The following is a 26,316-nucleotide window of genomic DNA, read 5'->3' on the forward strand; positions in this document are numbered from 1 at the left end:
AAGAATAGTCAAATTTTAGTAATGAATTTACTTGTGTACCATACCTCACATGGCCAGACTCAAATGCAGGACTCAGTTCAGTGAAGGTTTATTTACAGTTCACAAGCCCAATATGTACATTATGTCTGCTAATTTCTTCATCTACTTTTCCTGACTGTCTTCCGTTGTGGTGTCCTCCTGTTTTTGTCTGTACGGTCTACGTATCGACTCGGGATGATACGTTTTTGTTTGCAATGTACGGAATTTATGAAATTGTCTGTCTTTTCGTATAATTTGTTGGGCCTGCTGAGCCTTTCCACAAACTTAGAAACTTCTTCTTAAATCAGGGAGGGTAGGAGTGTTTTGAAGACTTTGGTTGATCTTATTCTGGAGTGTATCGATAGTGAAATGGACCTGTCTTATCCATTCAGTTAGAAGTCGGTGTGTGCTCTCCATAGAATCAACTTTGTTCTTTTTTTTTTTTTTTTTCACCTGTCCCGTGTGGTTCTTTGCCATCAGAATTATTGTCTAAAGGCTAAGAAAGATGCCCAATGGATTTACTTTACCAAATGGACCATTTGCAATCAACTTTGTTCTATGTCCCCTGACCATGGATCCAATTTGCAAACTCTTGGGAACAAGTCTGCTTTGTCTTCATCTTAGGTTAAAGCCTTAATGCCCACTCACAACTTGCATCAGTTGATCTCAGTAAGTCACATGATAGGGTGAGGCAAGGTTGCACAATGGTTTCATCTGAAACCTCTGAAGATAATGACCCACACCTTTTTCACACCATGGCTCATATGATGAGGCACATGACCATAGTAGGTCAACAGTCCTCTTAACGGACAAATCCCATTAGGGTTTAAATACCTGGGACTCTCCACCATTTGGTCTAATACTTGAATAAGCTTCTCTGATGAGAGGTGAAGCGTCGTCGAGGAACTTAAAGAAGTCCACTCGCTTTTCTTTCCGAGCTCCTTAGATTACCATGACCTGGATGACTACTAATGTGTTCAGCATGCCAGAGCACATGAAGGTATTCATTAGGTACATCAAGGTGTGGCTCTGGTATTTAGCCTTATCTCAGTTTGAGAACTGAAACAATCCGTTTTCATATCAGGGTTTGGAAAACATAATATTTACAATTAGCAGCAGTGCATGTCTAACCTTCCCGACAATCCTATGAACCACCAGTCATTGTGTAAAGTTCAGTAAAAATATACATATTTTAAGTCAGAAGGCGTAATTTAACCTAAACACACCCACAAGCTGCAGGAACGCACAAACCCATGAAAAGGTTGTAAAATAGTTTTCTTTACCATCAATAATAATAAAGTTTAGTTCAAGATGAACCTTCTAAAATGCAGCATTTACATAACTCCTAAAACACCAAAGGCAGAATGAAGCTCATCTCTAGGCAAAAAAGAAAAAGTATGTATGTCATCACTTCAATGTTTCACCTTTTCTATATGTGTAGATTGATGAATGTACAGTGTCTGACAGCAGAAAGATGCTTTTATTAATTCTGCCAAAGGGGTAAAGTTTTTCTCTAGTGAGGTTTTCTGCTCACCTTAAATCTGAGTTTGAGGCATGCACTTACAAGTATGATTAATGACACTTGTTTGCGTGCCAAAATGCAAATTTCTGGAAGGTTGTTATGAAAATGAAAAACTTTCAGGATGTATGCACAACACTGACTAGACTGATGAGTGATGCAGGGAGTGACTTTATTCAGGAGTTAAATATTTTAAAATGCATGAAGCATTTTTTTTAAAGGATTAGGACTCATTTGTGGTTTTAAGATTATTTAACCCCATATTTTGCATTTTCACTGGAATTTTAAGGTACAGTATTGTCTTAAAATGTGCTTTCAAACACTCTTTACATATTTAGTATCTTCTTTTAGCTATTACTGTAATAATTTGTAATATGTAAAACATGTTGATCCTGAACGTAGCTCATTGCTATAATTCAGTATTGGATTTGGATTAGTCCTTTATCCTTTTTGGCAACGGACCCCAGTGCACCATGGGATAAGTCTTGCAGGAAGCGAACCACTGCCCAAGAGTCACTGTAATGACTCCCAACATTGTTAATAAAAGTTAAACCTTGGTACGTCCAGACCCTTAGAGTATACAGCACAAAACAAGGCAGTTAGTACATGAACGGCGCTAATGCGTTAACAAGCTAACTGCGCGCAGCCCCTGCACGGGGTGTTCTGTGTTAACTCGCTAACGGAGGATTGCCGCATTAATGCGGTTATGGCGTTAATGTCATTTTAACGAGATTAACGGTGACAGCACTAATTTATATGAAAAAAAGGGGACAATTTAGCACCTTGCAAAGTAAATTATAGGCATGTATTATTAAACCTTTGTGGAAATATCATAATACATCATGCATATTTCAACTTCAACAAAAGGTGTTTTCGGTTAATCAATGCTAAAAATGAGTCTTTTTATCCCATTGCTAGATGGGTCCTGGGCAATGTGATGACATATCTGGTGTAGAAAAGTACTTTTGGGGGTCTAAGATGTACCTGTGTTTGACTGCTGAACTTCAGATTTTTTCGGAAGGAGTTTGTGGACAAAAAAACAATCAAGTACACAGGCAGAAATTTTGTGCATTAAAGTAACATCCACTTGTTTCGCTGAGTGAAACATTAATTTCAGAGTTATATTTTGCACTTTGCTATTACATCATCTGGAGAAAAACAAAATCATGGCATCATTTTACACACATTTTCCTAATTTAGCCTGACACTTTGAGCTTCTTTGGAGACCCTGTCTTGAATTCAAAACAAACTTCTACTGCCTAGAAACATGACTAATGATGTACTTGCTGCAGTCCACGGGGAAGATGAGGTAAGATCAGCCATTGCCTTAATGAAACATATTTTTTTCTGTATATGAAATTTATAGTGCATATGAACAATTAGCTTGTTTTTCATTTACAACATTCTGCCAAAGAAAACATCTCACTTGAGATTTTGCTTTATGATTTCTGACAGGTCATATTGTATAACTGTGAACTTTATCTGCTTTTGGCAAGGAAACACACCATGCTAAGAGCGCTACCACTGAGCAGAGAGGAAATAACAGACTGAAAATCTGGACCACAAAAGCACAGGGAATCCCATCGACGTCGCTCATGACTCTCAGGAACTGCTGGGGGAGGGGAGAGCTGTTGGTCAAAAGCTAATGACGGAAAAGAGTGAAATAGTGCCTTTACACTCCTATTACTGGCCACACAAGGATAACTCCTATATGTAATGTTTGTAAATTAAGTAACCTCCTAGCATACAGAATCCTGCATTTCCTCCAGTTATGGGCATGCTAAATGAAGTTTTTATCAAAGTTTCAACCCTAGTTTCATTAATGAATTTTAAGTACCAAGTCCAAGACACGATAAACCTGGCATCATCACACAGTTAATGTTTAGCATGGATTTCTAAAAAAGTTCCACTGGTTTGAGTTATCACTGGGGAATGCTTAATCCCATTATTTGCATTCAATGATGATCTTGGAAGTCATTAACTTTTGGAGTAAATTCATATGTGGATCTGAATGCAGGATTTTTTGGGAGGATTCCTCATCATAGCATGCCAGAGAAAATGCATATTTTGCATCATAAAAAATGCATAAAATAGAAACGAAGTAAGAAAATTTGGAGACATCACGGACTAATCTGAACTAAATAAAATATTATCATCTTTACACATTAAATTTCATCCTTATCTTAAATGCCCATGCAATGCACTGATAGCATTCAAAGTGGGTTCAGGAATTTTTGGTCAAGCGTCTAATATAATCCAATCCAAAATACAGTCTGGAAGGAGGTATTGTATTATTGTTGAATGGTATCTTAATTTGTTGTACTTTAAGATCTCAAGATCACCGTGCAAACCTGGTCAGGGTTATAGTGGCTGTAGCTCAGGTGGCAGAGCAGGTCAGCCACTAATCAGAAGGTCGGTGGTTCGATCCCAGGCTGCACCCTGGCTGCATGCCAAATATCCTTGGGCAAGATACTAACCCCGTGTTTGCCTACTGGTGGTGGTCAGAGGGCCCGGTGGCGCCTGTGTCCGGCAGCCTCGCCTCTGTCAGTGCGCCCCAGGGCAGCTGTGGCTACAATGTAGCTTGCTATCGCGAATGGGTGAATGACTGAATGTAGTGTAAAGCGCTTTGGGGTCCTATGGACTAGAAAAGCGCTATACAAATGCAGGCCATTTACCATATAGTCTGCATTTTGAGTTTGCCTCATAGCAGCAAAGGCTTAAAGCTCAAAGCTGTCACTAACGCCAAGAGAAATAAAACAAAGAGTGTTAAACAGCTGTGCAGTGTTTAGAGCTTCTGTTCCACAGGAAAACACAATTGTAGCATCAGTCATAACAGATTTTATAAACTTCTATTAAGACAATTTGTTCTTGGTATTTAAAGTAGCAATATAAAACATTTTAATGTGTTTGTAAGTTCACACTGTCCCTAGGTTTGTAGGTTCCAAAAATACAGAAACGATGCTTAGTGTTACATGGAGGAAAGACCATTCCTTTTAATTTTGGGAAATGTAAAATTTCCTATTGTACAGTATAGGCTAAAAGTGTTATCCCATTCACAATGTAGTCAGTATGAAAGAGTTAATATCCTTATTTTATCATGCATGGAAGCTCTTCTGCAAGCCAAAGCTCATGAAAACTAGGGCATTTCACAATATTTGGGTTGGCCCAGGTAATGAAAGGTGCTGGACTTCAATGTGATGAGCTGCTTTGAAGAAGAATGATGAATATCCTCAGGTCTGCTGCCAGGTTGTAAATCAGAAACAGTGAACAAGGTCAAATGTATAGTGAGTTCATGCACTGCTGAAACCCCTCCAGAAACAAAATGTACTGACAACGTTTTTCAGTGATGTTTCAGTAAAACGAAGAGAATAAACTAATCACCGGATGTCAGAGTTCTTGTTTACCAGATCTCCTGTGTCCACCTGCCAGTGTTGGATAAAATATGCAGAAAGTGGTTCATTCTTTTGATCCTTGTGCACAAAGCCAACTATGACATTTGGGGGAAAAAAAACCCCCATGAGATTACAGCTGCCTTTGGTCAAACTAGTCAAAAAGTTTTGTTTTACTTTTTCTTTTTCACGTGTAGATACTAAATGCCAATTCAGTGCTAAAAGAATCTATGAATGTCACAACAACATCTCTGAAAAACATTTATTACATTATTACATTATTAAGTGAACTGCATTGAAATTTAGAAAAAAAAAATCCAGATTTTTATCTGAATAGGACAAAATGAACTGCCCATAAACACACTTAATTTGCAATTCCAAGGAACTGTGTGTGTTTTTGTGTGTGAAATACTTGTATATCCTCAGGTTGTCTAATTGCCACCTAATCATTACAATGATTTGCATGCCCAGTTAGTAATTCTACTATAAATATTCAGTCACGCACATGAAACTGATTAAGGCATAATGAAAACAATGAAAACAACCAAAATGTGCATAAAATATAATATCTGTCTCGCTAACTAGAAAGATTTTTGAAAAAGTAGTATAGTTACAGACCACTGAACTGAAGACCATTTCTTATATAGTTAAGCCCATACATTTTTTAACAACAACAATATTTTCTCAGTTGGTCTCCATATGCCACCACAGTGTATTATAAATCAAACAGCCAAGATGCGCCTGACAAGCAGACTTTCAGTTTCATTTCAATTTATTGTTTAGCAATTACATCCATTTTTATGTCCCTCATTTTCAAAGGCTCAAAATTAATTGGACAAATAAATATAAGTCCAGTCCAGTCCAGAATCCATGGGCAAAAATCTAATGATTTCTCTTTTGAGATGCTTTCTTAGGACTTCACTTCATCTCCAGCTGTTGCTGTTTCGTAGATGTCTACCTTCAGTTGTGTCTTGAGTAACTATAGATTATGACCTGCTGGGTTGAAATCTTTGGCATTGCCTTCTTTGCCTTGAGAAACTTTTCGCTTTTCCAGTATATTTGTGGGTCATTATCCATTTACACTGCGAAGTCGCTTCCAGTCAGTTATTATATGCAGTCACATCAGTTAATACAAATCCTTGAATAAAGCTGGAAGTTTTCACTTCAGTCTAATCTTGACTGCCATTTAAAATCCACTGTGGTTGTGTAAAGAGGCAACATTTTTAAAAAAGAAAAAAAAAAAGAAAAAAACAAGAAAGACGTGTCATTCAGACACAACTGTATTTTGTCAAGCATCAAATACCTCTATTATGTGATTTAGGTCTTTAATCCAGTACCATAAATGTCCTGTAATACCTTATTTTTGAAGTGAGCTATTGCTTCTTTTTTTCTTCTTTTTTTCTTTTTTTTGTGTGTCCCGTTTGGATCTTTAGCCATCAGAATTGTTGTCTTAAGGCCAAGAAAGATGCCAAGCGGATTTATTTTACCAAGTGGATCATCATGGCCTTGCCATATTGGTCCATTTGATTGACCTTTTGATTGACCTTTATTATAATTATGTATTTATTTTATTTCTGGTTGCTACAAATGGGACAGACATGACTGGGGTATAGGACATTGAGAAAGAATGAAAGAAAGAGAGGGAGAGAAAGAAAAACAGAGGGGAGAAGAGATGGTGAGAAAGGGGGGAAGAAAGAAAGAAAAACAAACAAAACACCTGGATCACCTGTATGGAGAAAAAAAACAGAAGAGAAAGCAAAAAAAAAAAAAAGAGCAACGTAATAAATACAGCACCATCACTAAACTAACTAGCAGTATAACAGTAGATACTAAATATTAAACGCTATTGTGCAGCACGCAAGATAGACAGCGCACGATGTGCTCTGAGGCAGCAGCCAAGAAAGGTGTAGTCCGTGTCTGTGAACACCCGTGTGTACACCTGTGTGCATACCTGTGTGAATCAGCATGCTTGTATTCCAATGGTTTCTCCATGTAACGATCTGCTAGGGAGTGTAGGGAGCCATAGCCCCGTCCACCAGGGTATGAAGCAGGTATGGAGGAGATCCAGGCCCCAGACATCCAGAGGCCCCAGAGTACGAGGACCCGAGGAGGACCACCAAAAGGGGGGGAACCGTGCCACCCTCCTGGGAAGAGCTGAGTAGAGCCCCAAACGAGAGGTCACTTAGCAGCTACAGAGCAGAGGCCAGAGGGGGTTGCAGTGGCGTGCCCGCGGGCTCTGCCGGCAGCCAGCTGTGCCAGAGAGGACCGAGCTTCAGGCCCAGAGGCCAGAGGCCTGAGGGCACCCCAACCCCCGGAAGGGGCCCAGCCGGGCCACAGGCCCCAGGCCCCGCCAATCGGCCACCAGGAGTGAGCCAGTACATACATGAGTGCCCAGCCCCAGTCGACAAGAACCACCAACACACCAACGTCTGAGGGCATCAGCCGCTGGCAGGGAGTGTGGTGAGGGGAGATAGGCCTCCATACTTAGGAGGGCCTGAGATGTACCCAGAGAGGTTGAGTCTAAGACCCAACCTGACATATAGACACAGACGAACAGGGGTGCATTCCCACCCCCATATACACAACCAAATACTCGGCACTCACCCAACGTGTAGACAGACACAAATAGACACTGCACAGACAGTCACACTCCCCAAACAGAGGGGCAAGCCGCTCCTAGACCCAGGAGATGTTACCCTTCTCTCCTATGACTGTAAGGCCTGGTCACTAGTTATTGCTGGTACTACAGTTTATGGTGCAGCAGCTGCTATCATGTTGGCTAATTTGACTGCATCTGTTTTTACTTGTGATATCTTCAATAAAATTTAATATTAGGGACTAATACCAAAAAAGTCAGCAGTAGTTTATGATTTTCTGGTCAGTATTGAGATTATAGAGCAAGGGAACCAAAGGCTGTTTTTCCAGACTTCTGTGCAACCAGTTGCCGCTTGCTTTTCACCTTTCAGGATCAATTTACATGCCAGTAATATTAAACAGTTGAGAATTATTTTGTGGATAGTCTTCAGCTGTACTGAGAGAAGCTCCAAAGAGCTGGCTGTTCAGATTTTCTGGTAAGTAACCTGAATTTTTGTTTAAGCCTGTTTTTGCTAGCCTGAATTAGCATCTGACTTAGCATCTAATGGATTATGGGTATACCTTGCAAATCAAGCTAGCTAGTTAGAACTATTGATAGAACTACTGAGAAACAGAACTTAGGTACATACAGATATCTTATTTTAAAAAATACACATACATACATACACAGGTAGACATTCAGATGTGCTTAAGAAAGTGAAACTGGTCAGAGTTGTTTCTTAAAAATATTGCACTTGTGTACCAAAATTTGTATAGAATTAAAAATGAATAGTATTGCACCAGGTTTAGATTGACATAGCGTGTTATTGATTTATTTTGTTTGATGTCAGAGTTCCCAGATGAATTTGGCATAAAAAATATTTCTTGATTGTGTAGTGCTTGCTTTGGACCTAGAACATTTGCCTGAGGGCAAGCATTTAAACAGATGATAGGCATGTTGAGTTGTAGCCTTTAGCTTTCAGTCTACTTTCTGCAGGCAGCTTGATATGTATGCATCATCAAGAGCAGGTAGCTGTGTTTTTGTTAATGTTTTATGCAGTTTTTATGAGTCTCTTTAGATCTCTTTCTTATCCGCAAGAGAGCTGTCATCTTACCATATGTCAATGTCCTTTAAAAATGACAACAACGATAACAGCAATCAACACTTTTCAGCCAAACTGCCAAACTCAAAACTGAGTGATACCACAGTGGCGACAATTTTTTATGCCTTTATTGCTTTTTTATGTTTTATTCAAGTTTTCTAAAGTCTTTCTCTTTACTGCAGTGTTTTGCAGTAATAAAATATAAAAGCAGGTATAGTGCGTATATGGTGCATCTGTAGCCAAATTCTAATGTTATTGCCTCTGTGTAAAGAGATTTGTGTAATTATATTCGAGGGGATTTCTTTAACCAAGACATCTGTGAGTGTTCAGTGCCAGATTTTTCCTCATTCAGTTCAAAAGTGCAATGTCTTTGGGCCAAGTGAAAAACTATGTTGCTATTTGGAATGACATTGGCCCATTTTGTATCCAGTTTTAACATTTCAAAGCACACCCTTAGTAACATGAGTAATTCCCCAGAAACAATATTTCCTTGAACTCATGTTATACAATTTAAATAGCTACTGCTTTGCACTTAATAAATATCCCGATTTTGTGGACATTTAGCATTACCATAGCCTTACCTTATAGTTATACATCTGATATTTGATGTAGTTATATCAAACTTTTTTGTGGGCTTTTTCTTATTAACATTATTACTTAGCTCTTAAAATGTATTTAGTTCTTTAAAAAAATCTTTAAGAATCCAATTGTTAAAAGTCTTGTGGTACATATTCAACTATGTTCATTAGTCTGTGCATGTCTGCTATTTAATTATGAGCAGATAAAGCTTTTAGAACTGACTCTTGCAGCTGAATTACATTAAAGTGGGGAGAAAGAAACAAAACAATGGCATTTATGGAAGTTTCAAGTGTTCATTCTATGTGAAATCTGTTCTTTTACAATGTACTATAATGTTATTCTCATGCATCTTTTGGCCAGACAGGGTATTATGTGAAACCTTGGCATTCATCATCAAACACAATCTGCTTGTGAACAGACATGAATATAAGATTGGATCCATCGAAATGTCATTAACACTGATAACTATGTTGTTGTGTAAATTAAAGCTGTTTTTGTTTTTAAATTTATGGACAATTAAAACTATGTTCTAATTAAAGACATGTGGGTTTGGAAGTTCTCAAAAGCATACTTATGTAACATACATTTTGAGAAAAACACTATCTTGTGAAGCAAGAGAGCAAATAAAACTCTTGGAAAAAGATTCTCAAAAAACCGTCTGATTTAAATTTACAGAAAATTATAACTGTGCTCAATTTATGTTGTTTTGGCAATTATTCCTGGTTGTCTGTCAGAGAATGAATGATTATGTAACTTCTGAATCTGCTTTTCTTTATGAAATATACCGCAGAGATGGAAAATAAGTCACTGTGCGCTAAGCCTTAGATGACCTACATTGCTGTTGGGCTTAATAGTCTTAGTTTTGTGACCATACAAGGTAAAAATAAAATAAAATGCAAAACACAATGAAGAAACTATGATTGTATTTTGTACATAATGCTCACCTGTACTCGGAATCTCATGTGAATACCTTTAAATTGTACTTTGTGAGGGCCAAGTCTATACACGATGGGGCTGCAGTTGAACTTCATCAAACACATCCAGTGTTCCAGAAATATGACAGCTTGTTGGAGCCAGTGCTGCTTTCATGCAGCTGCATCCAGGCAACCTCTGATATGCACATTTGCTGGACTGGAGTGTTATTTTGGTAGAGTGGCTGATGGGGATCAGTTAAAACTGAGAGAAACTTTCCATTAGATTCTACATTTATTGGTCAGATAGGGTTTGTCATATACATTTCATTGTATTATTGTTACATCTTAAATACTAATGTCTCTGCAGTTCTGCGATCATTAAAAATCGATAAGCCCTGATTAGTAAAGTAAAATATGATAATAACAGCTAAAGAAAAAACTTTTAAACAACGGAAAAAGAAAAAAGTTTAAAAATGGTGTTCAAAATTTGTAGCCTGATGCACCTTCAAATGCTGGTTTATTTCAAGCACAGATGACCCATGTTATTAGGAGAATCTGATAAAAGTCAACACAACAAAACTAGGTACAAGTGTCTGAAAGCTTATTAAAGGGATGCTGCACATGCATTTGCCGACTCTGTTGTTTTGTTTATAGATGAGAAGACAGTTGCTTTTTGGTGATGAGCAGTGGAAACTGTTGTACTAAGTCAAGTGAAATTGGAGACTGTTGTTATTGACAAGAACGGTCTTATAAATGACCAAATAATTGATTGGTAGATCGCTGCTGAAGAGAGCATGGAAAATCACAAGGCAAATGGAAAAGTAACATGATCCCGCACCAGATGTTTTCAGAAGAAGTTGTAAATGTATAAAATAGTGCCCACTGTGAGTCTGACTGCAGAATGTATTAAACTTTATCTGTAGCTAGGTTTGCATGTTACTGTAGGTTACACTTTCTAGATAAAATAGAAATAGATAAAATGTTTTTTTAATGTTTTTTATTTTAGATGTAAAAAATAAATGGTTTCTTTTTTATGGCTGAAATCCATGAAGATAATATCAACATAATCCCACACGGTACCTAAAATGTGCTGCAGAGGTATGTTTCAGCACTGCTGAATTTGAGACATTCAGTTTTAATCCCTTTGTAAATAACACAAACTTATCAAACAGAAAATGAAGGTGCTTTGTATTTCTTTCAATATGCTGAAAGAAACAGCATCAACAATGTGAAATAAAAATGTGTTTAATTTCTATTAGGTAAGAAAAATGTAGCAAGCCGACACAAGTGAGCAGCTTCTCCTGTCAAATATTCAGTAATGAAACCTGTCATCTATAATTAGAGGTATAAAAAGTTGCCTCACAGTTCTACTTCAATGCAATTGAGCTTTTGACAGTTCATTACTTGTTAAAACAGCCACAGAGTACAGATGTGAGCAGGTTTTAGGCCATATGGTGCAGGTCTCGCTCTACAGAAAATACTAAGATATTATTTGTGCTTCTTTGCTTGGTAGACAAATATTATTTTTGATTTTCCACAAGCTACTGACTGCATGAGCAGTTGTGATGCGTCACGTGGGCTGTCATTAGGGATGTTTTGGGGAAAACAACATATAAATGGCAAAACACTGATTATTTGTATGATTTCATCATATCAGCCCATGTGAACCAGCTGCCTGGATCACCAAAGTTTGTTGACGATTCCTGTAAATGATTTCTGATGTGAAATAACAGATAAGAAAAAAAACAAAACGTTTTATATTTTGCCATGTCTGTTTTGTGTGTTGCAAAAGTTTCTTGGCTGCTTGAGGTTTTAAACCGTTTTAGTGTATCCAAGAAGCCATAAACTGCACTGAGGAATTTTTCTCATGAAACAATAATGCAGAAGCTGGTGCTGACCCAAATATCTGTACATAACAGCAAACATAATGTCCCTGTAACCTCAGGGAAGTATCTCAGCTGCATTCACACATAAAAAAACACATGTTACTTACATATTCTTTTGACAAATGAAATTCGGCAATGCATTTTGAAATGAAATGTAAGTAATTTGCAATTGATGCCAATGTTACAATTTATTTTTTCATCATATTTTGTAGTTTTCATAAATTATTTGTAGTTTTTTAGTTAGACTTTTTTTTTTATGAGTAAAGGCAGTTGACTCTTCTTGAAAATGAGGATAATGCAGTTATTTTTTAAACCAATTTTGATGTTTATTTTGTACAGAATCCAAACTGCCTGGATCCTTTTAAACTGGCAGATGCATGGCTAAACCACTGAAAGGAATGACTCATAGGTTTTGGTATCTACAGTTCTGTTTCCAATGAGTTGGACTGACTTTACAACTCTTTTAAACCCTCTTTTAGGTCACTATTAAACTAAAATGGATGGCTGGATATGTAAAGCGCTTTGGGGTCCTTAGGGACTAGTAAAGCGCTATATAAATACAGGCCATTTACCAAAAAAATACTACTATGAATTTATAGTGAGCAAAATATTTTCGAAAAAATACTGGAAAAGTTAAGTAAATATAAAGCACACATCCACAGGCAATCTCACATTTAATAAAGTTAATTTGGCAAAGGGTCAGCAACAGTCACAAATGTGAAAAACGCCATCAAATGGCTATAATTGAGTACATTACATTATGGCATAATTTGTGTAAATATTTTTGAAATCACTGCTTAGTAGCATTTCCAAAATGTATGAAAAGCATTAAAGCTGAACAACAATCAAATTTTGGTAGAAGAAATGCTGCTACCCATACTGCCATAATACAAGCATATAGAGGAGCATGACTCTAATAAAGGTGCTAATCTGTTGGTCCTGTGTCTGGATATGTCACTCATTGAAAACAGCTGGCACATTATAAAATTAAAATAACAAAAGAAGCTTGCAGTTACTCACTAGATAAAATCCTATATCAAGTGGCAAAACATTTTCAAAGCTATACATTTTTCTCTGAGTAGGACCATCATAATGTTAAACATTTAACAGGCTAACAAAAGCAGAATTAGCATACTTAAAAAAAGTTATGTTATTTGTGTACTGTTTTCACTTTAATTTTATGGTCAAACTTTTGTGGAGTAAAGAATTTTTTTCCAAGCACAAATTTAGTTTTAACATCTCAATGAAACAAAACTTACCATTTAAGAATTTTGCAAAGACTTCAAAATGACACAATCTCCACTAATGCCCTGTTCAAACAGGCATATTTATCTCAACAAAAGCTTTTTATTGGAAGATGTTTGGAAAATAGAAGGCAAAGCCAAAAGCATTCAGCTACATCATTCCAAATGATAGAGAGAGAGACAAATTTACATTACAATTTAAACAATATACAGAGAAAAAAAATACAGTTAAAGTCAGAAAACATGTTTTTTTTTTATTTTTTATTTTATCTTTATCATGCTTAGATTTTGAAAATTTTCAGGCAGCTTTTAACCTCTTTGCGTTAAGCAAAGTCATAGAGAAGCTCAAAATTGAAGTATTTTATTGTAAATCTAATGAATGAATGCATTCAGACTATCCTATAGCTGCTTTGACTTTCTGTGTATTTAAAATCATGCTGAAATATTCATGTGAACTTGCTTTATATACATTCAAAGCACCATTAAAGTGTTTATGAGAGTAGTTTTTTTTGTCAGGTATACCTATTACAGTATGAATTTTAGGCACAGCCCTTGTATTAAAACACCAACTTTAAAATCTGGGTTTGACGTCTCTTTCGGCTTTTAGCCAGGAGGTGTTCTCATCGGCTTGTGCTCAGTCCCTTCCCCTCCTCCTGCTGCCAGCTGGAAAAAAGAGAACAATAAATATTTGTCAGTCATGTGGATTAGATTGTTGTCGAAGTCTAAAAGATATACTGTGCTGAAGTTTGGCATCCAAACTCTCATCACTGCCCAGATGGAAACATCAAACACATGGAGCAGGAGTGATGATGATGACTTCCCCTCTTGGGAAGTGTATAGTCTCAGAAACTATACAGATGGATGCTGACTGGATGTGGGTCTCACAAAATGTTGTATAACAGCCACTGAAGCAACACATTTCTGCATAGCTTTTGAGGAGAGCATTGTGGCAGCAAGCATGACAGCAGATGAGCAAAGAGACTGCAGCTGGAATAAAGGAATGTTGATTTTTGGGGAATTGTATTTGCATCTTTCTTGTTGAAAGTTAGATGAGAAGACTGATACCATTACTGTATGCACAAGACAAAAATGAAGCTATAGCAGCTGGCTTAACTAAGCACAAACCCGGAAATAACTAGCCTGGGTCTGTACCAGCACCAGTTAGTGATTTGTCATCTGTTTAATCTATAAAAAATCGGTATTCTGAAACAGCACGTGGTTTTACAGAAGGCTTTGTGCAGGATTATATTTTCTTGGCATTACAGTGTGATTGCCAGCCATCTCTTCTGTCTGTGTTAAACTAAGCTAATGGGCTGCTGGCCCTCTCAATCCATAAATGAGAGTGTTATCAGTTTTCTTATCAAACTCTCAACAAAGAGTGAGTAGTGTAAGCAGATTTCCCAAAATGTCAAGCTATTCCTGTAGGTACCAAAGTGATTGCAGGGATGTGTTGGACATATGGTACAGGAAGAGAATGGAGCATAATTGAAGCCAAAGTCTTAAAGTGACAGTCTAAACTATCTCACACTGTGCTGCATTAATTACAATTCCAGGTCTCATTTCTTTCTGTCTTTCTTTCTATTTCTTTTTCCTTCTTCTTCTTCTTTCTTTCTTTATTTTTTACCTATAACTCTTCTGGGATTATTTCCTCTGGAACTGCCTTCTATAAAGGCAAAACAAACACACAAATCACACATTATTTATGAATTCTTTTCCTGCTTTCCACTTCCTAGAGACTTGGAAAAAAAAACTCACTTTGGATTATTTTGGTAAGCCTTGATGTGTCAAGATCGCTCGCTTCAATGGTGGAAACTTCTGAAAGATCGACTCCTGATGGAAAAATGAAAGTATCTTTAAAGTGATGCTAGAATATTTGGCAAAAAATATCAGATAAGCGTAATAACACATAAATTCTAACTAAATACTGTTTAATAAGATTTAAAGTCTATTATATGTATTTAAAAGTCACCTATGATGTGTGTATAAATTATCTTTATTATATTCTATATTATTTTATTTGTGATAGCTAAATTCAGAGAGCTCTAATCTTATCTAAAATCAAATCTAACAATAATTTATTAATATTATTAATTAATAATCACACAAACAATCCTTATTTTTAAGTTTCCAAAGCATTTCACTGACCTTCCAGATCAATGTTGCTGGTACCAGTGCTGACTGAGTATTGAGGCCCTGGAAACAACAACATTTGTGAGTTCTTAATATCAAGTCATATGATTGTGTTTTACACTTAAGAAATACTTACCAGAGACAACCCTGGTAACCTTTTGGACGGGGTTCTGCCTTTCAATCACCCTGGTAACCTTTTGGACGGGGTTCTGCGTTTCAATCACCCTGGTAACCTTTTGGATGGGTTTCTGCTTTTCAATCACCCTGGTAACCGTTTTTTTGATGGGTTCCCTTTGAATGACCCTTGTCACTTCTTTTACCCCAGGAAGTGTAAAAAAGCAAAGAAGCCATGTTTTACTACACTGAAATCAAGAGTGCACAGCATTGTATACTGATCAACTTCTGTACAGCCAACACACACAAAAAATAGTTTCAGTGAAAAATTTCCATGAAAGAAAAGGCGATTCCTAATCAAAGGATATCTACTAATACAATTGTGTTATAATTTTCTACAGCTTTATGATTTGCTTTAGCACAGCTTTATTTTAAATACATATGACTATTATGTCAGTGATATCTAAATACTGTGTTTCAAAATTTGTAATTAACTAGCTTTCAGTGCATGACTGCATGTAAACTGACAAGTTTGGCTACATAAAGTGCACTGTGAATTCCTGGTTGGTAATCTCATAAAGATTCCCATAGTTTTTAATGTACACTGTACCCTCCCTGCCCTCACTGTTCACCATCTTGACTACCTTAATGGAAATGGAGTGATACCAAACAATTTATGGCAAGTGGAAAGAAGAAATGTCAATGGATTAATGAATGCTAATCTTAGCTAACTGCCTAATGTTTTTTTTTTCTTCTCAGGCATTGACAGGTATTGTGTGAGTGCCTCAGGATGGGGCATTGAACAGTTAGCAGAATGTGGTAGCTAGATCAGCAGTCATAATCAAATATTACGGTTGTCATTAGATGAGGAATATATTGTTTTTATTTTTTTCCACTGGTCTTTTGAAATTCCTCAGTTTTGTGCTTGCAACAGTTTTATTAAATATAACTGGTCATACTTCACTGATTAGGAATCAAATGATGTTGATATTCTTTAATCACCATTACTATACTTTCCTGAATGACACAAGTGACAGTCCTCTATAATAACAACATGAAATACAGAGTTATTAATGACAGTGAAACATGCAAACTACTTACTCAAAAATGTAAGGGGAATTTCCTGATATCTGAATCCAGAAATGTACTGTAAAAAAGTAAATACAATTGTTAAAGCATATTAAATGTCTATGCTGCATAATAAAGCATATAATTGCTCAGCTCAGCTGAAAAATATAAATAATTAACAACAATAATGTTCAATCAGAACCATTTTACTAAAATAACCACTAGCATAATCTTCATTGTATGTTCTATTTCTTATACTTTACATGGAATTATAACAATTTTGTTACGACTTAAATAAAGAATAAAAAAACTGCAAACTAGACCCAACCCAACATCTCGGGAACTTTAAAAACAAAAAACAAATTAACCTTAAATTGAATATAAGAGATGAGCTTCGTCAGAACCATCTGGAGTTCCTGGGATCCAATAGGGATTTCTACAAGACAGCACAGGGCGTTGACCGCAATTAGGTATTTACAGTTATCACGTTTCTTGGCAGATTTATAAGACAATAACTGGATGAAAGTTTTACCTTCAGGATACAACAGCTTGTTGACAAAGTGAATGACTCCATTTGTGGCCATCATATCAGCCTCAGGGACTTGAACAGAATTAACCTTCACAGTGTTGTTTGCCTAAGGACAACCATTTCAAACAGTTACAGACAAGAAAACCACAAAGTGTTGGGTGTGAATGAAACCACATACTAAAATATGAAGAATAATCTCTGTCCCACATTAAATATCATTAGCTTACTGGAGTCACTGAGTTTCAAAGTGACTTTTAATCAGACAATATTCATGAACACTACCATATAAAACAGTTTTACTGAATACTTAACTCTTTACGATTAAATTTAAAAAAGAAAAAGAAAAAAAAGGGATTTATCTGAAGTATAAGGTTTAATAGATTAAGATATATAGTTTCCATCTGGATGCACAAAATACCTACAACTACAATTTTAAGGTTGCTGCCCTGGAGGGACTTGAGAAGGTTTGTCACCCCAGGCTCCAAACCACCGCCAATGAAGATACCATTATTGATGTGATACAGAAGGATGGTTCTGAGTGCATTTATGTCCTCTGAAATAAAGCAAAGACACACACATAAGCTATTATTGTATTTTGCATTTCTAACTAGACTTTTACTGCCCAACAAATAAATAGACAAAAATGTCTTGTAAACGTACTCTTCAACACAGCCATGTCTCTTTCACTTAAACCTGCAAAAGCCTTGTCGCTTGGGGCAAACAGAGTAAAGCCTCCCTCCTGTCGAAGCACGTCAGTCAAGCCAGCAGCTTCCATCAGAGACAAAAAGATCCTAAAGAGCAGAGAAGAAAACTGTAACTTGGCTGTTGTAGACGCCTCTAAGGGATGACATATTGCAGCAACAGCACTTTCCCATTCCCATATGTGCCATGTGGATTTAATGTAATGATTGTCAAGATGTGGTTTGAGTATTATACTGGTTTTTAAGACCACAGTCCATTTATATTACCATTGTACTTACTTGAACCCTCCGTTTTCTGTCAGAATCTCGTACATAGTTTTTTCTGCAGGTTTCAACAGAGTCCTCATGAGATGAAGGGCCCCATTGCTTCCTTCTTTACTGCCTCGTATCAGGCAGGAATTCTCGATGCACACAGCCTGCAGATGTGAAACAAGTTGAATAAAAGAGAATAAACTTGAAATCTCAAAGATTTGAAGATTGATTGAGGCTATTGCCTATAACAAGTCTTTAATGGCCTCCAGCTATAACTACTGGGCAAATCTTTAGAGAAGAGTACTCACTGAACGATAGATGAAGACCCGAAGAAGTTTCCCTCCGATGGTCTCCAGCTGCTGGCCATTGTACAGCTGTCCCAGAACAATCTTATTCTTCAAGATGTGGTTCTCCAGGATAATTTTGAGTAAGTCCTGATCCATGGACATTATTTCATCTGCAGAGGAAAGAAACAGTTTTATGATTCTCATTTAAAATTAATTACACCAGGAAAAAAATACATTTACATTTAAAGCACTGGCTTCAAAAAACTGTATTCTTACTACTTTGACTACCATTACCCTAAAGCAGTAACAGACATATTTTGACCAAAGTCGACTCTGTACTCATTGACCTGGCAGTTCTGCAGATAAACCACAAATAGTGTCCTACAAATGACGATAAATGCTCTGTAGGTCCATGTTCACAGACAGACAGAGGGAATGTTTATGGATTGAGCAAGAAATATCATCATCTGTCACAGTTTTCCTGATTTTCTTGGACGTGTCTTATGTCAAGATAGACAATAAATAGATAAATGCACAGAATAAATGTGACAACATTAATTGATAACAGTCACTTTTAGATTTTCTTATTGTGGAATTCTTTACATCCACTGACAAAAGATTATCAATATAAATAAGATACAATTTTTCCCTAGCTGACTACAATTAATTGTTTCCTAAAACATGAGAAGCATAGCGGCTACTTTTTCCACATATGACATTAAGATTTTGCATGAATTCCATGAAGCATTTTTAAAAAATCGACATTGCCACCTGCCGAGTGGATAAGAGAGGAAGTGCAAGCGGTATAATGAGGAGTATATGACTCACCACTAAAGACACTGTTGAATGGAGCCAGTAAAGTGTACTCTGCATCTGATCTCATGCCACTAGAAAGGCCCAGCTCAGACACCATGTCACTGAAGGTTGACTGGGAACTTCCCAACAGTTCCATTACCTGCTTAGCTTAAAGAGGTAAAGGAAATCCTGACGGTTTTAGAATATGAACTATAGAAAAAATATTTACATATTCTTCGATATACATATTGTGTAATAAACAAGGCATGCCTGAATAGGAAGCAAAGAGGTGCTCTAACCTGAGTCTGGAACAAGTGCTTTGTCAATAATGTGGATGACACCATTGGTGGTGACAATGTCCTTCTGACGCACCATTTTAATGCCATTGACTGTCAAGCTTTCGCCATCACAGCCAATTTCAATGTTGTTGCCCTCCAGTGTCTCATAAGAGGTGCCAGCCAGGATACCCTCAGAGCACTGGATTGAGTCCAGGAGGTGGAAAGACAGAAGAGCTGAAACAACAATAAATAAATAAATAAATAAATAACTAAAATATTTGAGTTAATATATGATTTAGTTGTGTAAGTAGATGTTTGTCTGATACACTGGGACATTAATGTTTTTTCCTTTGTTATACCAAAGTCAAGGAGGTTATATCCAAGAAACCTGCATATCCTTTAGATCCCAGTGGTCCTCTAGTGTGGGGAACTGTTCTGATCTGAGCACGGCACAGCAAATATACATGAGGAAATACAGATGAAGTACAACTTTTTACTATCTCTTGGTGCTTAGATTGATAATTACCTTGAAAGCCTTTTAGAAATTCTGAATTCTGATTCTTTAAGAAATCACAATGTATATCTCAACACTTTAAACAACAACAAATATTACTGATAATTATACGAGTATATTTTATGAAGATACATATAGCAGTAAAAAAAAAAAGGCCATAAAAATGTCAAATTATGTGTTACATCATATGTTTTCAAACTCACAATTTAATGCTTGGCTTGAAAGAAGAAAGTTTTTTTTTGGTTCAAGTTAGCTTTTAAAGCTAAATAAGCTCCAGATCTATTGTGGCTTCATCTGTTTTGAATTGGAAGAAGCTCAATGCGCAACCATACTCCCAGCAACCACTACATTTCTTTTCCAGTACTTCCATCAGTAAACATCGTTCTGCTTCAATTAACTTAACACTAAAAATAAGCCTTTGAAGAAGTCTGATTTACCTTTGAGGGCCTGCTTGTCACTCTGAATTCTTTCCAGCACATCGATGCCGAGCTGCTCAAAGGCTTCATTGGTCGGGGCAAAAAGAGTGTAATGTCCTGGCTGACCCAGTTTCTCCAAAAGCTCAGAATTTTGAAATAGATCCTAGAAGATTATTTCACCATCAATATTATATTTAGTGAACTTCATTATACTGCAAAGCAGCATACAAAGAAAATATTCACATTATAATTGTATAATAGTAATTGTAAGTGTCTTGTATTACATCAATAAGTCTTTAACAGCAGGGTTTGCAGTTTTAGTTGTTAATCATTTTTCTCCTACCAAAGCTTGTACTCACACTCAGGGTTGTCAAGTCATCGTTAACTTCAATGACATCTTGAATAGTGTTTCCAATAGTACTGATGACGCGGTCGATGACATGCACGACTCCATTTGTGGCGATCTGGTTGGCGTAGATGATCCTGGCGCAGTTCACAGTCACTATCTGTACACGACATCTGTTTCAGTGTAATACCCCTGACAAATGGTTAATGTAACATGTTAAAATAACACTGAGTACACACCCCATTGGAGTAATGGTTAATATGGAGATCAAGGTCATTGTACATGGAGGTGACTTTTATTCCATTCTTTAAGTCTTTGGTCAGGAGGCGCTTGTTGACCATATGATAATGAAGAGCGTTGTATAGTTCAATATTGACGTTGCTGACCAGCGCATCCCTCACTGTCTGTTAGATGAAAAAAATTAGTTGTTAAAATCTCAAAGATGGAGATCTTCCAGAGCTTTTTGTTTTGCACTGACTCACCGTATCCAAATTATCCCAAGCCTCATTGCTGGGAGCAAAGAAGGTGAAAGATCCTGGTCCCTCAATCTCAGGTCTTAGCTTGGAAATGTCAGCGTAGTTTTGGGTTGATGAGGCCTTCACTATAGACAAACTGCCATACACGTGGTCAATCGGGGCAACTAAGAAAGAAAAAAAAATCACAATAAGGGTCGAGCGTTGTTTTTGAAAACAGAAATAAGACACAATCTTTGAACTGATCGATTGGAAAAAAACGTGTCAACAATATGCTGTGGCACTTGCTTCTAGTTTATTTGGTCTGATCTCAAAGCTAAAACACAGCTGTTCTACAACTGTTCTACAAAACAGTACAGGCCATACCTGCAGGGCAGCCAAGCATGCCATCCATTTTCATATACCCTGGGCAGCACTCATAAATCACAGTCCTGCAGGAAAAAAACACACACATCAAAAATATGGATTTGCACATATGTTTGAGATACCAGTCATAATAATACATGCAAGAAAGTAATTTTTCTTGCTGCTATGTTTTTAGTTGAATCATCATTCTGTGATTTTCTGTTTTCTTCAGTGTTTCCAGATGTAACCCATTATTCTCTGCATTACCCAAACAGACCATGTGATCCAAAGACTTTTGCCAAAACCTAATTGTGTTCATGCTAGCATTACAGTAGTAGATTTATATCACCAAGGCCTCCTCTTTTAAGCTACAGAATTAGTCTGAACTCTATGTGACATTTATATTAAGATGTCTGTCTTGAAAGTCTGATCAGTAATTATATCTGAGATTGGTTGGTTAACATAAAAAATGGATTTGATGGACTTAGTTTAGCTAATCTGGACGCCAGCATACACGTTTTTGAAACAGACTTTCATACTGAGAGAATAGTCATTTTGATTTATGTTTTGACACATTTTTATTTGCTGTTGGACACACATATGAAGAGCAGCGGCATGTTCTCCAAAATGCCTGAGATCATAGCCTGAAAAGACCAGTAAAATTCAAAGTGCAGCTGCACAACATAAAAGATGTCTTACATCAGCAGGTTCGACCATGCTGAAGCTATAGGATTATCTCTTCCTGTGGGAAAACTGGTCATTTGAATATATCTACTTTACCGCAAATACCTAATGAGTATTCAACAGTAAAAAGACTCCCAAGATGATGAAAACATCAGAGACATAGCTATGAGGAATAAACAATGCCATATGCACCAAGAGTTGGCAGGGGAGATTATTGAGGTAAATGATTTATAGTCTGGACTTTACTTTACTGTTGCTCTTATCTGATTATTATGTTTCAGCCAACAGACCCATGCTTCTTGGTCTGCATCAGAGTTGCAGGGATTGGGATGAGATCACACGAGCCCCATTGAGGCAGAGTCAGCAAAACCCTCGTAACATTGCTTTCCCACACTGTGGAAATGTGTGTGGCTACGGAATTGGAAACTTTTGATTTATCAGCATCTCTTCAAAAGTACTGTAAGTACTTCATGGACGACACAAAACTTTGTCGTTTTGTATCGTCCATGAAGCGTAATTTCAATTAAACCCACCAAAATTTTTTTAGCCTGGATTCTGAAGGTTTGTTAATATAAAGCTTCTTTAGAGGCGGACCTGCTCTGGCAGAGAATATTCTCTCAGAGGGTGAAGACAAACACTTTGACTGGCTAGATAAAGTTAGGCTGAGCACCAACTGCCATAAATGGAAAAGTTCTATTCAGGTCTCACTGTCTTTGATTATCTTGGTGAGCTAGTTACCCTGAAGTTCTTCAAATGATCACAAAAGGCACTGGTGATATTTTAGCTTAAAACGCACATGTTCTCACCTACAAGCAAAATTTAGAGCTGGTAAACAAAATCATTTTGCAGTTTTAATAAAGCACTTCTGAAAGTTATAACTGACATAAATGTTTTGCTCTAATGCTGGAGGACTACTAACATCTGGGGGATTTATGGAAGACAGGGTAGGAGGAATGATGGGAGGAGCAACAGGCTTGGTTGGAGAAGGTAATAAAATTGGATGCAGTTAATGGATCCAGGAGACTTGGCCTCCTCAATCATATAACTCGTACTTTAAAAAAAGAAGAAGCTCAATTTATTTATATTCGACCAGATTATCTAGTTCTCTTCTATGGGAGAAAAGTCTAACTCAAACTGAAGTTGACTTATTTAATTTAGAAGACTGTAACAGGTTTAAATGAGTAAATCAGTCAGCTTTAACTGCAGCTTTAGCCCATCCAACTTTTCATTGATTATATAGTTTCTTGTCAGACTTCCGCTAAAACACAATATTTTGACTGTTTTCAACCTTATCATTTGCCGATTTCAGTGAGCAGAGGGTATTCATCATGAAGAACTGAGCCTATTTAGAGTGCAAAGCATGACTCAGTCAAGCGCTGAGGGCAAACTCAGTGTGAGTGTTGTATGTATGTATATGTGTGTGACAGGAAGAAAAAGAGTAAAAGGGTCTGTTAATAGCCACAAACTTGATTCATGTTTAAACTAAAACTGCTGAGATTGCTGGAATAAAACCAATAAAGAGGTTTCTTATAATGGCTGAGCTAAACGCTTTTCCATTCAAGAATACAGTCAACATTTTGCAGCCACATCATATCCTGGAATCAGTGGTTCACCACTGTGGCATCCAACATCAACCGACTGCTCAAGTTATGAGAACCCTAACTTTTAGTTTAGGATCAAACTGGACTGTTTTCTAAAGAAAGAGTTTAAAGGCTGGATCTATAAATGTGTTTTTCATTTTAAGTGGTAATGTAATTCAAAGTAAGATAACAGATGTCTATCTCTGTGGAAACATCCGAGTTTCCATGAAAAATGAGGGCAGGGGGTGATGTGTGTGTGTGTGTGTGTGTGTGTGTGTGTGTGTGTGTGTGTGTGTGTGTGTGTGTGTGTGTGTTTGCATGCGCATGTTGGAGGGGGTGGGGTGAGGGAGTGGGGTGGGGGTGGAGTAGAAGAAATGGGAAAAGAAAATAAAGAGAACAGTAAGCCCACATAACTGCTGAGTGAATGTATTTGTTTGAACTGGAGGTACAGTTTTTCCTGTTGGATACACAAAACAAGCACTCACGCTTTCTTTCCACAGATGGACCCTCTGTACCAGTTACGGCAAGTGCTAAAGTATTTCTTCTTGGTTCCCATGACTTGCTGGAGGGCGCAGACATTGGGTCTAAATGAGAATTTATACCAAAAAATGTGATGAAGAATTAGTCAGCAAGTAAAACATCAGTAGGAATCTATGAAATTATTCACGTGTAAAGGATTATTTAACAGCCCAGATGGATAAGACATCAGGCCGTCAAGCATGAATAATTATTTGGCAAATACTACTGCTGCTTTTGAAGCCAGACAGTTAAATATGAATAGTGATAACGACACATGCTGGATTAAACATGTCCTAAGTGAAATGCAAGATTTTAGATACCCTTCAAAAACAATACACAATTAATATTGTTGAAATAGTTGGAACTTATAGAGTTGTACAATATACAAATGTGCAAAAATGATAACAACTGTTCAATGTTCATTCATGCACAAAAAAGAGCAAAACAATATATATAGATGAGCTTACCCTTCTTTTCTGGCTCTGATTCTGCTGTGGGCAACAATTTTGTCATAAGCTGAGGAGTCAGCATTATCAAATGTACAGAGCACAAAAAGTGCACAGGCAACCACAAAAAGGAGCTTCATCCCTGATTCCTTCGCTAGCCCACCCAGACCCAGAGTAGTGGGAGCAGACGGAGAGCAGGAGTTTATATTCCACAAGTCTCACCCACCCTAGGAGGATGGCAATTTTTTTTGTACATGCATGGACCACCCAGCACTTAAAAAAAAAACCCATATGACTTAAAACATACACTTACCATTTATAATCAAGGATTGCAATCTTTTTTTCTATATTAACTGATCAAGGAAAAGCATTTTTAAAATAGCGAGACAATTTTTGATTGTTAGCAGTTTTACCATTTTTTCAAATTAACCTTTTTGATTCCTTGTCTAAATTTGAATGTGCACATTTGCCACAAAATAATTTCCATAAACATGTTTTAGCCATATAAGAGTGATTCTAAAAGTCCCTTTATGAGTTTATGCTTTCACTTTATGGAAAAAGTTGTATCTAAAAATCTGTTGTGTTGTATTGCATCTGCACACTGATTCAAACGAAGATTTGAAGGCTCAGCACACATTCTCAGTGCACAGATGCAAAATATTTCAGTTTGTGTCTAGTGCTTTGAAGCTGAGTGATGCATGATAGATATAGATATTGAACAGTGTCCTTTATTTGGAGTACAAACAAAGGGACATTACATAATCTCTGCTCTGAACAAATTCCAGAACTAGGATTGTGTAAATCTTTCAGAATGCTATTTGCTCCACCTTGTGGCTGTGGGAGTACAAGCACCGAGGCTCACAGTGCTGTTGGACATGGATAATATTGCCCATGATTACTTTTACATTCGAGGAGGAGTAAATATTGAGATACAGAAGTATCTGAAAGTATCTTCCTGTTTAGCAGAAAACTATTTTTGTAGTCTTTGAAGTTCAGCTCTTGTTTTCAGGTCTTTGCACCTACTATTCACTTGTCAGATGTTTTCATAGTGGAGCCGTGGTATTTTTTAAGGCTACAAAGAATGGAGTCTCGGGGCAACACTTAAGTGCTGTAACACAAGTAGTAACAGGACAACAGGAAACTTGCACTGGCATGTTAACAGAAGCGTCTTAAAAACAACTTCACATATATAACAGAGCACAGGAAACGATTGTCTGGGAAATGTCTCAGATGTGGAAAATGTAAAATCCCACAACTGTTACAAGGAAATGATAACAGGCTGTATCTTGAAGATGAACAGCAGGAACCCATGTGCTAAGCATATGAAAGCAATGTATATGTCATCTTTTGTTATTTCCAAAAGTTGCAGCTCTCTTGACTATTAATAAGCTAAATGACTCATGGTGCTGGTTAATGATCATTATTTGTTTTCACTTTGCAAATATCAACAGTTCTGGAATTGTAATTGTTATTTGTACCGTAACCAAAGGTTTTAGTTATAGAGTTCTGTTTGGCACATGTTGTGAAACCAATCTGGTTTTAACCAGATGCTCTAAATAGGATAAGGAAAAGATTGTCTTAACCAGCCAAGTCAGCGGATTTTTTTTTTAAAG

At 37.0% G+C, this 26,316-nt stretch overlaps 1 protein-coding gene across 2 annotated transcripts; it reads right to left on the reverse strand.

Annotated features, from left to right (window-relative positions):
- Window positions 1-13,309: 13,309 nt before the first annotated feature.
- postnb (periostin, osteoblast specific factor b) lies at window positions 13,310-24,898 on the reverse strand. 2 transcript variants are annotated; one of them, XM_004560592.4, is made up of 21 exons: window positions 24,725-24,898; window positions 24,224-24,322; window positions 21,496-21,560; window positions 21,139-21,296; window positions 20,896-21,060; window positions 20,670-20,816; window positions 20,332-20,473; window positions 19,402-19,614; window positions 19,136-19,270; window positions 18,329-18,477; window positions 18,048-18,184; window positions 17,728-17,858; window positions 17,490-17,620; window positions 17,071-17,173; window positions 16,907-16,974; window positions 16,572-16,617; window positions 15,493-15,669; window positions 15,372-15,419; window positions 14,982-15,056; window positions 14,851-14,889; window positions 13,310-13,889 (listed from the first exon to the last, which is right to left on the reverse strand). In XM_004560592.4, exons 1-21 carry the CDS (start codon window positions 24,841-24,843, stop codon window positions 13,861-13,863), a joined length of 2,376 nt encoding a protein of 791 aa, XP_004560649.1. In that variant the 5' UTR covers window positions 24,844-24,898; the 3' UTR covers window positions 13,310-13,860. The 2 variants fall into 2 exon arrangements, with proteins under 2 accessions (XP_004560649.1, XP_012777099.1); XM_012921645.4 differs by lacking the exon at window positions 14,851-14,889.
- Window positions 24,899-26,316: the final 1,418 nt, after the last annotated feature.

This window comes from Maylandia zebra, linkage group LG14 (assembly GCF_041146795.1).
Source record: "Maylandia zebra isolate NMK-2024a linkage group LG14, Mzebra_GT3a, whole genome shotgun sequence".
In the NCBI taxonomy this organism is placed as follows: domain Eukaryota; kingdom Metazoa; phylum Chordata; class Actinopteri; order Cichliformes; family Cichlidae; genus Maylandia; species Maylandia zebra.

Coding starts and splice junctions, on each gene's coding strand:
- postnb (XM_004560592.4), bottom strand. CDS start 24,843: ATGAAGCTCCTTTTTGTGGTTGCCTGTGCACTTTTTGTGCTCTGTACA. Junction 15,057..15,371: donor CAGCAACATTGATCTGGAAG/GTCAGTGAAATG, acceptor TTTTTCCATCAG/GAGTCGATCTTTCAGAAGTT. Junction 14,890..14,981: donor GCTTACCAAAATAATCCAAA/GTGAGTTTTTTT, acceptor TTGCCTTTATAG/AAGGCAGTTCCAGAGGAAAT.